Raw genomic sequence first — 17,140 nt, forward strand, 5'->3', positions numbered from 1 at the left:
CTGCTGAGGATGAGACATGAAATGCTAGTCTTGTACTTTCCTGGCAAACAGTTTATGCTAGGGAACAACTGTATGGACTGAGCAGAGGCAACTTTGTGCAGTTGTGAGCAGGCTGCTCGTCGGGCTGCGCAGCACCTCTTCCCCCCAGGCATTAGAGTCAGACTTCTTCAGCAGCATCACTGGCAGACAGGGGGTTTGTGGGATCAACACAACGAAGCTTCTCCTGGAAACACTTCAGAGAGACAACCCACATACCGCATGCAGCACACCCTTACAGCTTATCCTACAGTTGATATAAATCACTCACATTAACCTGAAGTGACGGAGGATCACTCACCTACATCTCCCAAACCAGCAGTCCCACTACAGAAACCCCAAACTCACCTTCCAGTGCCTCATTCAAAGTGCAATTTGATGGCAAACTCAAATGCTTCCTTCAGTTCAGATCTGTCTTGTCACAGACACAGTAGCATCATCCAATTTGTTCCTTGGTGAAATCGTGTAATGCAGATACTTATGCTTAAAGATTTTCTGAAAAACTGACATTTTACCAGACGGAAGTTAGAAAGACAGCTACACATTTGCAAACTCAGCACAACCACACCCAGCAAAACTGGATGTATTCTGTAATTGCTTATTGTAATCCCAAACATGCAGATCAAGGTTATCTATTGAAATGCCAGGCATAAATTATTCATTAACTAAAACCATTCTGTAATTTTATTGATATATTTTGTGGAGTTCACATATTTTTGTACAGCAAACATAACACTGTAGGCCACAAGAAGCTGCAGCACTATTGTTTAATAGCAGCAAGGTATATTTTATAATCAGGGTATGTGGACAATAAATAGTCTGTTTCTTTGGATGTGAATGTTTAAAATGAAGTTCTGCTGCAGCTTCATAATGTGATTGCTATTTTACAGAGCTTATACACAAAAATATATATGCAATCTTTTTGTCTATATTTTATACAAATACAACAGTAGTTTGTGAATACATTTTAAAGTACATATACATGATAAGCAACTCGATTTCCCATATCACAGGATAGCAAATTTTAAATGCAAGAAACATATACAAATTCAGTCTGGAATGCAGGGTTTTCTGGGTTCTCTTTTTTCTCTATTTTTGACTCAAAACTTTTATCATTAAAACATTTTAGCATACAAGTCCAAACAATTTTTCCACTAGCTAAAAATACAATTTCACCAATTCGAGTCAGGTTTGGGTGTGTCATCATTCCCCAATATACTTTTTCAAGTTTGTTTTTTTCTAAATTCAAAGGCATTTAGTAATATATAGTATGTTCTTCACTCCACACCATATAAAAAGCCCGCATTTAATTTTAACTAGCAGTCACCTATTTTTGTGAACAAGAGCTGGGCTTGTCAGCGTTTAAATTTGCATGTCCAAAATTTTACTTTTGCAAGTGCATATGAATACATTGTGATGTTGCACAAAGTTCATTAATGACAAATTAAGTCACAGTATAAAAATATATCATACAACTATAGGTCTAGTATAGTCCTTTTTTCTATGGGTAAAAATACATCTGAATGAGACAGGGAGGTTTGTAGCACCATGAGAGGAGTTGTATCCCAAGTTACATTAGCAGCATGATCCAATATAACAATATTGCAGGAGTGTTTCTGAGGAGATAAACATTCACTCTGGTTCAACTGTACCACTGAAGCTTATACTGAAAAGTGTTTACATATGATTAGCAATAGTTCTGTGTCACTTCCAGGGCTAGATAACTGTTATCAAAAGACACTGCCTTCCAACAAAAGTAAGACACCCTTATTGCATAAAGGCTTTGGGACTATCCAAACACATTTGGAACCACCGTGGCGTTACTCGTACGTTGAGGGTGATGCTAAGGAGGCTGTGGCTTTAACTGTACACTGGCAGGATGGGCAGCTAAGCCTATACAGTTTACTACATACCAGCTAAGTACATTTATTTCAGAGGCTTATCTATGGACTGAGAAGTATACGGGGTGAGCTGCTAAACCAGTGTATGAGACAGGCATAACGAAGGATACAATCCTGCTTCCCTTGACCTGGATGCAGGATTAGGCCCTAAGTTAACTTCAGACAGCAGCACAGCGATGATTGGATATGATAAAAAAAAATCTGTATCAAATACTGCATGTTAAACATTTTTGCCATAGTTTACCATCCAGAACTCCAGAGGACACAGTTTGCAATTGGTGAGGACAAACTCCTAATTTTTTTTGACTGGTATTCAAAATGGCAGTAGAAGACAGTGTAGTTTGAAACATGTAAACCTAGTAAAAACCATTGTAAAACCCTTAAGAAAGACACACTGGTTCTGTGCAATATAGCAAATTGGTAAGAAAACACTGTAAAAATGTACCTGTTTAAAATTACAATGTCTACCATTTTGTACACAAAGCATTATACCAAAGGCCTACATATATGTAATCTAATGGCACTTGAAACAAATTATAATAAAAGGTTTTATAATAAAAAGCATAACCTGTAAGAAATTTTCTTAAAAGGTTTAGGTTTTCTTTTTGAAAGTGCTATATCTTGTAATATGTGTAACATAGAGGTTGACCAAGCTTTATTTTAAAAAATATTGGCCTATAATACATGTTTAGCTCACTAGGCAAATGATCCTGAAAATATGTACTCTTAACATTCATTATTAGCTTAATAAAGCAATCAGCTCTGGCTCATGTTTCAGTCAGTATATGGTTTTTAAAAACCGCTACTGCCAAATTAACAATAAATCACTCTATTCCACAATTTACTACTAAATAAAGCACAAGCAACAAGTACACAAAAATATATATATTTTAAAAAAACAAATGTTACTAGAAGTTTAGAAGTTGCACAAAGAGTGGTGCATGATCAGCCAGCCCTCCCCCCACCCGCCGAGAATCCATCTGAAATCGAGAAAACAGGGTCTAAAAACTGATGGTTTAGTAGTGGCCAATATCGACTCTGCCTAAGTGATACTCCGGTGGTGGTAGTATTGCTGACGCTGTCGGTCTGCTTCCACGTTACCATACATCCCAGTTCAGCGGCAAGCACACTGGGTGCAGCCACCCACTGAAACCCTGACTGAATGAGGTTCAATATCTTGTCTGAGGTCCCTATTTCTCCAGTGAAATGTACGTCTAACTCCAAAGTGAAATGTCAATCCCTTTTCAGGAAGCTAAGGCACGAATGAAGTAGTGAGGATTCTGGCTATGTGCTAAGAAATGGGTGTTGGCAAAGTGTCTGTTGGGTTTTGGTTTTTTAATCAAGTCTAATCGGCAACTGAGACTGATAAACGGTCGCTATGAATTGGAAACTTGCGTGCCAGAGGCTGCTAGGGCAGCCGCGGGATGCCGAGCGCTCGCGGGGGGGGGGGGGGGCGGAGGCCGGCAGCGCTCGCGGGGGGGGGGTCGCAGATGCTCGGCTCCACACGGGACACGGCCCACTGGAGGAATGAAGTCCATTTATCTTCATCTCAGACTGATTTAAAAGACTGAGAATAAACACGAGCTCTTCCTAGATGCGTTACGGTTGCTGATTTAGAGTTACATTCGGTTGCATTCACCTTGTGCTCCGTTCATCTATGTTTTAATTTCCTTCAGAAAGATGACGAGAAAAAAAGCAATATTGAACAAATCATTCAACTAAAGATGTAAGTAAACGAGCAATCTGTTTCACAGAAACCAGAGGAAGCAGTCATGAAGCAGAGCTAAAAGCCCACTCTGAGATAACATGCTCCTAAACCCAAAATCTAGGAGTAGTTTGCAGAATTTCAAAAGGTATTTTCCTTATTAATACATCCTTATTTTAATGCCTTTGGAACACAAACACATTTATAAAAATGTTATCTTTCAGTAATAAAATTTAAATACACATATGTATAAAATAGTAAAACTACACCTGCATATTGCTCCTAGAATTAAAAAAAAAAGTAGGAGCTACTTATAAAACATCCGGAGCATGAGCTCCTTAAATGGGAGCAACTTTTGTTTCTGTGAAGTATATCTAGTTTAACCACTTAAAACCTTGTATGAATCCTCATTATTGTTTGAGAGATACTAATGTACATGATTTCTATTTTTTAATTCCTTGTACAAAAATGACAAGGAAAAGAATGTTATCGTTGAACTGCAGCAAATCTAGTTTGCTTTCATGCATCACGGGGGCATTTTTTTTCCTCTTTTGGTTAATAGGGGTTGGGAAATAGAATATATTGCATTAGGTAAAAGTGGTGTAAGCAATATGCTTTTACTTCACTCCTAAGAGTCCTGTCTTTAAATCTTGGCAATGGGCAAAAAGTCCCTAACCAAGTACCCAGGTGTAGAAAGTGTGATTAACATCTAACTTGTTGCTTAGGAGGACATAACACACCATGTAACACAACTGAAAAGATCATTCCAATAAAAAAACAACAAAAAAACAAAAACTGAAAACTGGTATTTGCAAATTTACATTCACTCTCTGACTGCACACTAGCATTGAACTGAAAATGGATACACACTTTCTGGCTGGACTTGATCCACCCTTTGGTGGTGGCAGCTGGGAGAAGGCTGATGCCTACAAATGTGAATACACTATTGAAAGATTCCTATGCAGTACTCTTTCTATGCTACTAAAGAGAAAAAACAGCAAGTTAAGAATTAAAACAAAAACTGCGACAAAATATTCTGCGTTACTAAATTACAACACTTTTATATTTCAAGATCAGCCATAAATTTTGCCTGTTTCCCTCTACCAGAGTCATGAAAGCACAACAACACAGTTCCAAATTCAACTTGAAACATTTGTCATTTAGGCAAGCAGAGATTCTCTGTTGAAATTCTGTTCGGCCATGATTTTGGAGAATTAAACTAATTTTTTTTCTTCCATTATCCGTAACAGGCCACAAAAATTCAAGCCAGAAAATGGCAAAATTCTTACACCTTTTATAATGACTTTAATACAAGTCAAAATGCTATATATATGTACATGTGTATATATGGACTCCTATATATACACACACGAGTTTTCAGAAAAATCTGAATTCTATATTTATTTAAAAAATTTAGATTTGTCATTACAGAACAGATCAGATGTGTCATCATTTGGGAAGAGGATTTGTTTGGGAAGGGGACTGGAGAATTTTTTTTCCAAATCTTCAGGAACCTTTGTGATACATACTTTAACTGGATTCTTTGCAAATACTGAAATATATTAAAAGAAGTGGTAATTCTACCACTGACATCAATAAAACAGTATAGCTGGTATGGTGGAAAAAGTTTTAAAAAAGGGATGAGTGTTGAGAGTTTGCTTGGTATGACTTTCTACTGAACATTGTAAATGTGTCAATTGGCAGTGAAAATGAAAACAATACAATGAGACTGTTTTTTTTTTTAAAAAACAACAAAGTAAACACAGCTGAGAATAAACACTTTCAAAACATTTTTAAAAAGTTAATTTAAATTTCTTACTGGCTTCATGAGATTGGTACTGTACAAAAGCAGAGAATTTATAATGTCTTATAGTAGGCACTAAGTTAAAAATGGTCACCTAAGGCATTTCTACAAATAGACAGTAACAAGCCAGCTTTGTACATCCTATTGGAAAGCTTGATGAAATCGCGGTAGGGTGGTGGTTGTGCTTAGACTGCTCGTGAAAGCTGCTGACAAAGAGTGCAGGGACCCAAGACCTATACTATTGCTCGGATCTTGTGGATCCTGGGTTTGTGGTGGAAGTTGAGTCATAGAAGAATGTGCCTCCTCTTGTGTGTAACTCATGCCGAGGTTTCCCACTGAAACAGAAGGATTATAGGGAGGGCCATTTACAGGTATGAAGTTGAACAGCTGAGAAAAGTCCAATGATGGGGTGTTTAGAGGTTCGCTAATAGGAACGGAGCCCTTGGAAAGGGAAACCTCCCCAGACCCATCATCTAGTGGCCCTACTTGTGGATCCAGCCCTAGTTTTGATGATGATGCTTGAGAATCCTGGGATGAAGAAGGCATACCACTTTGCAACTCCATTAAGTAACTTTCGATTTCCCCTTTCAATGGCTGTTCTTTTTCAGGCATAGAAATTGCGTATGAGGTAGTACCGAGCGGATATTTCAATGATAGCTGGTGAGAAGGGTGGACAGACTCCATATCTATTGGACAAGGCATTCCCAATGGTAACGATGTGGCAACCATTTGGTGTGCAGATGTAGAACTCTGCATGGACTGAATCTGAGTGTTGTAGAGATTTAATTGCAAAGTGTTTGTAAATGGCTTTGATGTCAGTTCACTGGAAGGTAAAGACATCACTGGAAGCAGCTCATCCTTAATAGGCACAGAAACGTTGCAGGTAAAGGGATCTAGAAGGTCCATTGGCTCTGTTTTGACCTTCAAAAGTTCTTGGTTGTGACTCTTCTTCATGTGGCGCGTGAGGTGATCCTTCCGCCCAAATCTCTGTGCACAGTACTGACAGAGGAAGTCCTTTCTTCCAGTGTGCACTACCATGTGTCTACGGACATCCTTTCGCGTGTAGAAACGACGATCACAGTGTTCACACTGGTGCTTTTTCTCCTTCACTCCACCCGATGACTTGCCTGCGTGAGTTTTTAGGTGCTCCAGCAGCACCCCTGTGCTTTCAAAAGTCTGCAAACATACCTTACAGGTGAGGTCACCGCTTGTTGCAGCATGCAAAGCCAGGTGACGTTTGAACCCAAGCTTGGTATTGTAGTTCTTTCCACATTCTTCACACTTAAAGGCCTCTTTGTTGGGATTGTGTGTATGTAGGTGATTCTTTAGGTGATCTTTTCGGTGAAACATTTTCTCACAATAATTACACTTGTGGGTTTTCTCAGGAGAATGAGTAGCCATATGCCTTTAAACACAGATATATTCTGTAAGTAATTATTTTGATCAAAAAACACATGTGCTCATTTTTTAATGGCAGCTATATACTACGCTAAGGGCTGCTTTGCAACAGAACCTTTTAACTGAAAGCATGACACTACAAAGACAGTTCATCAAATTTAAATATAGCAAAACGTGAGCCATTTGTCTTATAGCAACACTTTAGTTTTGGTGGGTTTTAGCTAATGTAACAGGGGTATATGGGCAAGCATGAAAGTACTTGTGTAACAGTCCATAGCCAAAAAATTTTCAGTCCATACTCTTTTTTTTTTTCATGGCAATTCCTTATACAAATGAAAATTCTATGCTCATTTAAAAAAACCAAAACAACAAACAAACAAACAGAAAACAAAAGCAGAAAACAAATTAAGAAACAAAATCAAAGACATTAGCTTGCAAACTTAGGTAATTTAGAATTCTAGAAACAATCCAATGGCTACTATAATTAACACATCCTCTCTGCAATCAGCTGAAGGCGTACACAAATATATACTTTTACACGGCTTAACACGGCCAACATAAAATAGATAATATAATCTGAAAGATAAATAGAGTTTAATACCTTAGTAATTTGTACTTAGAAACAAAGGCCTTGGTGCAGTCTTGTTGTGTGCACTTGTAGGGCCTCTCTCCTGTGTGAGAGTATGAGTGAACCTTTAATTTCTCAACACTGTTAAAGGCCTTGTCACACAGTTGGCAAGGAAAGTTTTTTCTTGGTTTGGTTTCACCACGCTTACGTTTCCCTGAAGGGACTTTCTGGGTATCTCTTACTTCTGACAAATCACCAGGAATGACAGTGGCCATCGCAGCCTAAACCAGGCCTTCTTGTTGGACACTTGGGAATTGCCCAACTCCACTAAATGATTTAGCTTTAGATGGCTTCTCAAGTTTCATGTGGTCGTAAAAGAAAGCAAAAGGGGACTGGAAAAAAAAAATAAGAAACAACTAGTTTGTAACTAAACTTAGATTTTGAAGTTTACTTGCTATGTGATGCTTCTGAATAAAACTTAAAAATAAAATTAGGTTCAGCTGGTCTAATGTAATACCTGTAGGTTTCTTTACACTATTTGCTGCAACTCTTAAAATGCATTGCTCAGGATGAACAGATCCACATATGCCCTGAAATCACACCTCACAACTTTCCCCTCAGGCACTGATGGAGAACAGCAAAGTTTCTGTCAGATTATGGAAGGCATCAGGCAAAGAGCCTACCTACCGAGAGACGGCTTTTGGCAGCTTCGGATTTCAAAGGAATTAAAGCTGTGCCTGTGGTGTTTGCACAGACACATGCACGCGCACATGCACACGCACACAGTTATCAAAGTGAAAACCTGTAAGCCTTGAAATGTTTGAAAACCTGCATGAAAAAGCAGCAATAACCATGCTGATATTCTGGAAAGGGGGGGGGGGGGTGGGCACAAAGCTCATGTTCTTGTGCATACCTCCTTGTGATTGCTGCAGATCTATGCGTCTACTCTAGTAAAATGTACGCATTGCCAATGATTGCTAGTGCCAGGTGAAATTCTCCTGTAAACTTACCCTCTGCTCACAGAGACTTGACGTATTAACAACAGAAATCCCAGGGATTAGGGATAGATTAAATAGATTCGGATTTTATCAACCCAGTGGTGGAGACTCCCACCCTCCTCATGCTATCCTGCAACAAGATGTAAGGGCTGTAAATGTTGAGATTTTGGCTATCTCAGGATGGAGGATCTCAGTCCTGCTAGGGCACTGCAAACTGTGAACTAAACCAGAGGCTTTCAGCTAAAGGAGGTGCACGATGCTCGTGTCTGACTTGCTGGTGAACAACTTTAAATTCATTATCTGGTATCACATAGTAGCAACTGGGAGCCTGTCATTACAGGGCACTCAACAGCCCTTTGTCAGGGGTAGCCGACAGCTTTTTTTCATCGTGGGAGCACAACTGCTACTTTAGATACCAAACCCAGCACTACCTGTTGTGGGAAAGGCCGACTATGAGGTCTGTGGCAGCAGCAGCAGCAAGAAGGAGGATGGCAGGAGGGTGGCACTCAATGCAAGCCACAGGTAGGGCCAGAAAGCTCTAAAATGTTGGCTTTCTCCCTCAAAAGCTGCAACCTCCCCTGCCTTAGTGTCACAGCTTGCAGCTGCTGTCTGCTCTGGCCTATGCCGGGGCAGCTGCGCTGGGCGGCACTGAGGCCAGGGGCAGCGGCTGGGTTGGTGTGCTTAGTGGCTGTCCGCCCCCACGGGCCCTGGCAGCGGGGACGAGGCAGCCAGCAGCTGCAGGGACAGGTGGAGCCGGGTGGCCAGGAGCTGGGCCCGGAGCACCAGGCCACAGCTGCTCCAGTCTAACGCCACCTCTCCAAAAAACAACTCGGACTCTTCCCCGCTGGCAGCGAGGGGAGGCTGGATAGTTTGGAGGTGGGCTAGCCCTGGTCTCAGCTGTCCTCTCTCCCTTGCCAACCACTCCAGAGGGGGAGCAGGCAGCAGCGACCTGGTGTGATGGGGGTAAAACTAAGTAGTCCTTGCAAGAGCTCCAGCATGCCCCTGGAAGACAGCAGGGAGAAAGGAGGGCCTGTGATTTTCCTCAATGCACAGCAAGACAGGGGGACAGGGAGGGGAAGAAGGAGATGTGCCTCTTTAATGTCTGCATTTTATGAAAGCTTCAGACTGAGATTTCTATTTGAAATGTGTACACAGAATATGTCTTTGTACTTCTTCCTCCCTCCTCCCCAAAACTTTTCCCTTGTCTTTACAAGAGGAGAGAAACACTGGCACACCAAGATGGAAATCTGCTGCCTTTGAACCCTATAGTGCTTGAATGGCAGGTTAAACTATGCTACTTTCTTTAAGCAAGAAGTTTTTTAAGACCACCTTTACTACCCTTAATTTTATATGGAACCACTAACCTCTTTCAAGATACCCAGTGACAGAGAAGGTGTTTCTTTAAGGACCCTTATCATGTCAGATTTGTCTCTGACTCATTCCCACTCACAGGATGAAGCCTGGAGACATCAATTCCGTAAGTGGGAACACGGACATGTCTTCAAAGAATCAGCTTAATTTTATTTTCTGTCTCATAAGCGGCTTTCTAGCTCATAAGTGAACAAATGAAACAGTTGTTTGGAGACTCGAGACCAAAGTGTTTCTGCATTAAAAGTAAATGAAGACCAGTTCCAAAGACTTCCATGGGGCTGGCAATATAATCAAAAGGAGGGTCTGATTCACATAAAGATCTGATAAATTTGTGGATTGAGAGATTTTTCAATATATGCTTTAATTAGAATCTCGTAATAAAATTTACTGTGCTTTCCTGTAAATGAACACACTGGTCTTATACACATATTGGCCTGAATATAGAATGAAAACTTGTTTTAGCCTAATCTCTCCTCAAAAATGAAATTCTGGGGGAGGAAAAGAAAAACCTCCAACCCATTCTATCTATACTACATAGGCACCTCTATGAGACTTGCTCCACAGACCCTGCTACGGTCTCAAGGGGTAAGATTTCACCTCCCTGCCAAATCTACAGCTGGAGGGGCAGGCAGCATTAGCAGCAAAGGGCAGAGAAACTACCTCCATGGTTTGCTGCAGGGGAGCGTGGTTAATGTGACCATGCTGGGTCCAGAGCTCAGCAGCAAGTGGCCTCTGTGCCCAGCCAGTGACAAGGGAAGCAGGCACGACTGGTGGGATGTGGGAGGAGGAGTGTCCACAAGGAGGGACATGGACAGAAGTAGGATGGGGCTGTGAGAGGTGCAGGGAGCACTGCATAGGGGATGGGAATATCTAAGAACATGAGGATAGGGGCAAACTGGTAACACTGGGGGCAGGCAGGGAGGAACTGAATGTGCATCAGGCTGGGGAGATGCAGGATATTAGGCCATGCAGAAGGGAGATATGGGGGGTCTGATGTGAGGCCAAAAGCAGTGTTTGTTGTGGAACAGCGTATGAGGCTTAACTGTTAAATTAACAATTCTGACAACTTCTCACTCTTATTCTCAATGCAAGGATTGCACCTCAGGGTAGAGATCATCTTATATTCAGGCCAACATAACATTACAGTTATCTTCTCCAAAACTACGCGCTACATCAGATGGTAACTCAGAACATTCCCACAGATGAAGAATTCCAGTTTTGTTCCTTTATGACCAAAATTAATTAAGCTGACTTTGAACTGTGTTTAAGTGTCCTTAAAAATGTATCATTATAACAAATATAGTGTGGATCCAATCTTTGACAATGACAGTGTTTTATTAAAAAACATGTATGCACTATTATTATCTCAGTACCATTTCTCAACAAATGAGACAAATATGAACTTCAGTATTGATCTCTGAATAGCAAATAACCACTTCCTTTTTTTTTCTTGTGGATTTATAGACTGAGCAATGGAGATAAAACTTAAAAAACCACTGATCCTCAAATATTACACTTTCCAAAGACCAGCTGAAAGAATTTTATGAGTAATATTGCCTGTTTGTGTCTCAACATATTATCACTTAAAATCCTCATTCTTATTGGTGCTTTCACAACTGCTGGATGAATGATTATATGCAGTATCAAATATAACAAACATTACACAAAAGCTCATATATAATACTATTTTAAAAGAAGCATATACTTAAAGCAAAATTAAAGCAGCCTCTGTTCAATGCACACCTGATGTTTGCCCACTAAAGTCCTCAGATTTTGGTCTTAACCAGTTCCGCTGACTCTTCTTGGAGGAAACCAGAATCCAGTACTTCCCATTTTTACTGGTCTGAAAAACAAAAGGAAGAATGGACTAGACTTCAGGGAAACCAGAAAGGCTGGGATGCAGCAAGACAAGGGGTTGGAAAGAATCAGAAAGGAAAAGTTAAAAGGGACAGATCCAACCCATGCACAGAACATTATGTACTGTTAATTACAAACTGTAGGAATCAATCGCTCTTGCAGTATCAGTAGCAATTATGCACTTCAATTTTCAGTATACTTACATTATTTCAACTAATGCTATGCTGGACAGTAACACACACAGAGATAAAATTAGACGAAAGCAAAGGAGTTTTCAATAAAGTTAAGAAAGAAACAAAAAAAAAATCCACAGACCGCAAATAATTTAGAAATAACAGTGAAAAATGTAAAATGTTGGGCCCAGACTTGAGTTTCTTACTCAGAAAGGACTGAATAAGAGAAGATTTCTGGATTAGGCCCAAGTTTACTAGAAACTAATGCCTTCATTCTGCTTAATTATACAGGAAATAGCAGCTTAAAAGGTGACCTGCAAAGGAAAATAAAATTAATTTAAAAAAAAATAATAAAGCCTCTTAATGACATACATGCTACAGGTAAATCCCAATAGAGGGCAAGTCTAGGTGTGCCTGAGCAAATCCAGAGGGCCTTCCTGGAATTTCCCTTATATCTCCCTTTTCCCTGCCACCATGCTTTTGCCAATTTGCAGCATGTCTTCCTTTTCTTGCTAGGAGGCCTCCTGGATGACACAGGTATACGCAGAAAACACGTTCAGTGCCTCATTGTAACGGGGAGGTTTCCTCCCTCTGTGTCTTCCAGATACGTAAGGGCAGAGCCCTATACAGTGCACGTAACCCCACGTGGCATAGCAGGCTGAAGGTATTTGGCAGGAGCCCTAGAGTAATATAACATTTCCCCCCAAAAGAAACCATTTTCCCTTCTCACTTCCCATTCACTCCAGTAAAGTGTTCACCGTTTCCATATCGGGTTCACCTTCGCACAGCCCCAGCCTCCTCTGCTGGTAACCATGAACGTGAGCAAACCGGCATCCTTGAACACCTATCAAAGGCAAAAGTGCTTCACAGCAACCAACTGAAGCTCTGACTGCTGACGAGCATTTATGTGGGGCTGCTTCCATACAGGCAGGTGGTAGAAACAGCTCCAGCACCCAACCAAAACATGAAAGCTTTGTTTTCAATTGATGAGCAAGAGAGGGTGTACAACCTTCACCATCTCTTTCAGAGGTCCCAAAATCGCCTTGTTTTGGGGAGAAAGTTCTGATGACTCCTCACTCCCTCTCTCAGCAAGACCTTTATAAATGAGTTACCCTGTGATGCCTATCTCAACATCTTCCACTGTCGCAGCAGAAAGGAAGCGCTTAATTATCCAGATGTTTCTACTAATGTAGCTCACAATAAGTAGACAATATTTAAGACTGCCACATAAATGTAATGAACTAAGTCCTCGTGGACTTAGTCCCTCCACTATTGGTATTTACAGACTATTTCCTGTCTGAAAAAAAACCCCAAGCAACAAATTCCATCTAAAATACTGTAATGCCCTCTCAACAGTATTCAGCATTTTCTCTTAAATGCTTATGGTGCTCAATTCCCACCATGTGTCTAAAGTCGCTCCAGAAAAAGCAGATGTCCTCAAAGATGGGCCATTAGAGGCATGGAACGACTGCCGTATCAGGGGAAACTGAAGCAACTGGAGCAAGTCAGTAAACAAGGTAAACACCAGGTGGATTTAAAATGCTGAACAGAATGGAGGAAGGTCAGGTACTCTTATTCATTACCTTATGAATACAGCAAAATCACAGTGCAGCGATTCCAGATGAGGGCAATGCTACACATACAATTATCTCAACTTCTACAAGAGCATTATTAAGTCAATGAGCTTAACAATGTACACACACAAGAGTTGTTTGTATGAATAATAAAAACATCTGCTACATTTGACAGGATTAAGTGAAAACAGAAGATGAAAAAAATCCTATGCTTTGTGGCAATAAATCAGCTATTGGATAAAAGATTTCTTATGCACAGCATTCAAAAATTGTCCATGATGATGCTGATTTTCAGACCACGTTTGTCAGAAGCTTTTTGTGCTAGAAAAATCTCTGAGGCAGAGTACTGGACAAAGATGTACCACTCTTCTCATAACTGCTTATAGTTACACTGTTATTAAGTTTTCTTCTTAACCAGATGAGTTAGGAACAATTTTTAATGAATACAAAAGTTCAAATTATTCTCTATGTGAAGTAGAGAAACATCACACTACAAAATGCACTGTCACATGTACATGCTCAAAACCAACTTGGGAACTCATAACAAAATATGACTTCTATAATTCATCAGATTATAATGTTCAGAATTTTTCAGATCCATCCATGAGGCACTAATTTTGCTAACTCTCCAAACACCCAGATAATTCCAGGTTAAACAATATTTGCATTTCTACCATCTAGGAAGTCAAAGGAAAAAAAAAGCCCCCAAAGTCTAAGCTAAATAATTTATTTCTGTTTTTAGTATTAAAAAGAGAAATGTTCTTTTTTTCAACAGAGTTCTTTTTTTTAACAGCGTCATCCTGGGTTTTAAATATTTAAAGAAACAAAATGAAAAGCGGTTACTTACCCTATGGAAATTGTGATTCTGTAAGAAGTGTTGTCCATACAGATGTCAGGTAAACATGTACTCACATGAACAGGATCAAGTCCTCTGAAGACAATAATGTCCATCCAGGCTGTGCCTGTGAACCCTCCCAAACTGTGCCATGCACTTCATCACACCACCTAACAGAGTTTACAGCAATGGCAGCTCCCAGTGCTGCTCTTCGCAGAAGCTGTTACATGCACCACTGCCATCAAGGAGCTGCCTTGGGAAGTGGCAACCTCTCTCTTCAGTGGGTGCTGTAGCCCTGCCAGTCCCAAACCTGTGCTCCCGTCTCAGGGTTTTGGATGCTGGATGAGAAGGCACTGACAGGGTTTGCTGTGGCTGATGAAAGAGAGCAGGGCCACGGGAGACACGTGGGGGGAAGAGTTGATGTCCTAGCTGGGAGCACAGTGTGAGGACAAAACACAGGCTGGCGTCCTGGTTTGGGAAGAAGGAGGACGAGTTCAAGGAAGCGGGGAGCTGCTGCTGCACAGGATGGTAGTAGAGAAAACTAAGTTCAGGATGTCCTCATCTAATCTCTCTCAGGTTTGCCAACAGTAAAGACTCCTTCAGAGCGAAGGACAAGAGATGGTTATGGTGCCGCTACCAAGAACGCACCTGGCAGTGTGTGTACAGTACTATTACTGTAGTATAAGTAACCATTTTTCTTCTTTTCTGTATTAGTCACCTGACTAAAAAAAGCACAGAGGAAACCTGCTCTGTCCAAGTAGTCAGGGATAGTTGGAGGAGTAGAGTTGAAGGAAGCATAAGCAAGAGACAAGTCAACATAGCCACCGTGGCTCAGAAGAGCCAAAGTGACAGGCAGACAGCACCTCCATGATAGAGTGGCAGAACTGAACTGAATTGCAGATCTCACCACGTCTGCCTCTCTCAGCTGAGGCTGTTAAAATTGTGCAAATGTCTTCAGAGCTCCTGAAGATCCCTGGGCTAAAGCAACCGAAGAAGCAGCACCACTTAAGCCTCCTCCTGCTTTCTTTGTGCTGCGAGCTCACACACATGCCTCTCACTAGGCAGTTCAGTCTGTGAAGGTACAGATTTAGCCCTCAGTACCTTCAGACACCTCTGCTGGCACAGTTGTTGGAAGGGGCTGAGAGCACAAGTGGCAAAGTGCTTGCACCACTCCAGGACAGTATGCTGGGAGCTGCAGCCCTGCAAGACTCAGCTGTCCCTCCTGATTCATCAAGGATCAACATGCCTACTGCGCACTTGCAGTGACCCTGGAGTGAGCAGTAGGTTTGACTGACTTTATAGAAAAAAATGCTAGACTTTCTGCAGCAGAAGACTCATCTCAAAGCAGCTGCAGGTCTAGCTGCCAACCTGGGACTTCCCATCCCTTTTATGGAGAATTAACTTTCAGTGAGGGAGGATCTCAGCTGGAGAAGTTGATCCCACCAATGGAAATAGTCAAGCAGGTAAGATGTTGAAGTATTGATGACCTTAGGGGTGCCTTTCTCCCAGCTGAATTAAAATCACTCTTATAACCAATGCATGTGTCTACATCACTGTTCGTTCTTGTCAGGCCACCTGAAATGCATGTATTTGAAGAGGACGTCATTCTTTAAAGGAGACAGCCAGTGAAACCTGTTCAACTTTGATGCTTGCATTCAGGAGGAGAATCCTGGTTTTGGTAGGATTACGCTGATTCTCCCCTATTTGCTTTCTGCTGGATGGGGCTGGAGGGGGAAGGGGACAATAAAGGGAAGTGTCTCTCTGTGGCCCGAGTTCTACATCTGAAAACTCAAGTTAAGGCTTTGATGCTGGAGAACAAAAGAAGGAAGAATGGGTAATGCAGAGGTGAGACTGTAACCAGAAGGTGGATTTACCAGAAAGCCTGCCTAGGCCAGGAGGAACTCATGCCTGCACTTCCACAAAGCGATACTTCATTTAATTTTCTGCTTGTTTTATTGTGAAATGTGGAAGAGATTTGAACAGCAACATGTACACACACGTTTCTGCCCTAAGCAAAGAAGACACCTGGCACGACTGTCTATAAATGTGCCACTGCCAAACAGCAGGAGGGACAGATCTCAGGCCCCGGAGGCCTGCCTCCAGCCATTGTGGCCTTTCCTACAGCAGGCAGGTAGAGGGAGAGCCACCAGGTAACACTACCTGACAGCAGCTGGGAACTGGCTGTGATTTTACAGCTCCTCTTCTCTCACAAGCCGCTGGAGAGATGAGAAAAGACAAAAGGAGGTGAGGCCCTGGGGGGGATGAGATGGCATTGAGAGGTGGGTGAAGTCACTTGGCCTGTTGCATTTTTGGACAAGAGCTGTTGTAAATAACCATTCAAAGATGTAGGCACTGGCCCTGCTGGACAGCAGTGTTACAGGTAAGGGGAGCACACACACATAAGCAGACTAATCACAAAAGAACAGATAGTTTGGTGTTGGTTTTTTAAAAATATATACAACACTGTATTTATCTTATCTTGAACTTCAGGACTTCTCCTTATATCAGGCAGCTGAGCTCAGAGAAATCGTTCTCCCTGGATTCAACCTTCAGCCTCCAGCAGAAAGGGGAGGCCGAGGGTGTGTGGTAGGACAGCAGCGAGAGCATGCACAGGCTGCAGGAAGACACAGCCAAATCCAAACATGCAGCAGAAGAACTGCCCGTGAAAGCTGCTGCAGGAAAAGGGAATGATGTGGGCAAAACAGTGAAAATACCTATCCAGCAATCTTAGGTATAAACATAAGAATAACTTAGAGATAATAGCATGTAAGAACTTTACCCCTCGGGGAAACAGCCTAACATCTAGAACATAATGAATTAACATCAGCACTGAAACTAAAACCAGGCAACCACTGTAGTCTACTGTGTGCAGAACAATGACTATGTTGCAAAGAGTATCATGTAGAAGGTAGACAATTAC

At 41.4% G+C, this 17,140-nt stretch overlaps 1 protein-coding gene across 2 annotated transcripts; it reads right to left on the reverse strand.

The window, feature by feature from the left end:
* Positions 1-4,886: 4,886 nt before the first annotated feature.
* PLAG1 (pleiomorphic adenoma gene 1) lies at positions 4,887-11,625 on the reverse strand. 2 transcript variants are annotated; one of them, XM_010183475.1, is made up of 3 exons: positions 11,525-11,625; positions 7,446-7,804; positions 4,887-6,851 (listed from the first exon to the last, which is right to left on the reverse strand). In XM_010183475.1, exons 2-3 carry the CDS (start codon positions 7,685-7,687, stop codon positions 5,588-5,590), a joined length of 1,506 nt encoding a protein of 501 aa, XP_010181777.1. In that variant the 5' UTR covers positions 7,688-7,804; positions 11,525-11,625; the 3' UTR covers positions 4,887-5,587. The 2 variants fall into 2 exon arrangements, with proteins under 2 accessions (XP_010181777.1, XP_010181778.1); XM_010183476.1 differs by lacking the exon at positions 7,446-7,804 and having other exon boundaries at positions 11,525-11,619.
* Between the last annotated feature and the right edge of the window lie 5,515 nt (positions 11,626-17,140).

The sequence above is a fragment of the Mesitornis unicolor genome, unplaced genomic scaffold (genome assembly GCF_000695765.1).
Source record: "Mesitornis unicolor isolate BGI_N332 unplaced genomic scaffold, ASM69576v1 scaffold45044, whole genome shotgun sequence".
In the NCBI taxonomy this organism is placed as follows: domain Eukaryota; kingdom Metazoa; phylum Chordata; class Aves; order Mesitornithiformes; family Mesitornithidae; genus Mesitornis; species Mesitornis unicolor.

Coding starts and splice junctions, on each gene's coding strand:
- PLAG1 (XM_010183475.1), bottom strand. CDS start 7,687: ATGGCCACTGTCATTCCTGGTGATTTGTCAGAAGTAAGAGATACCCAG. Junction 6,852..7,445: donor TCTAAGTACAAATTACTAAG/GTATTAAACTCT, acceptor CTGTGTTTAAAG/GCATATGGCTACTCATTCTC.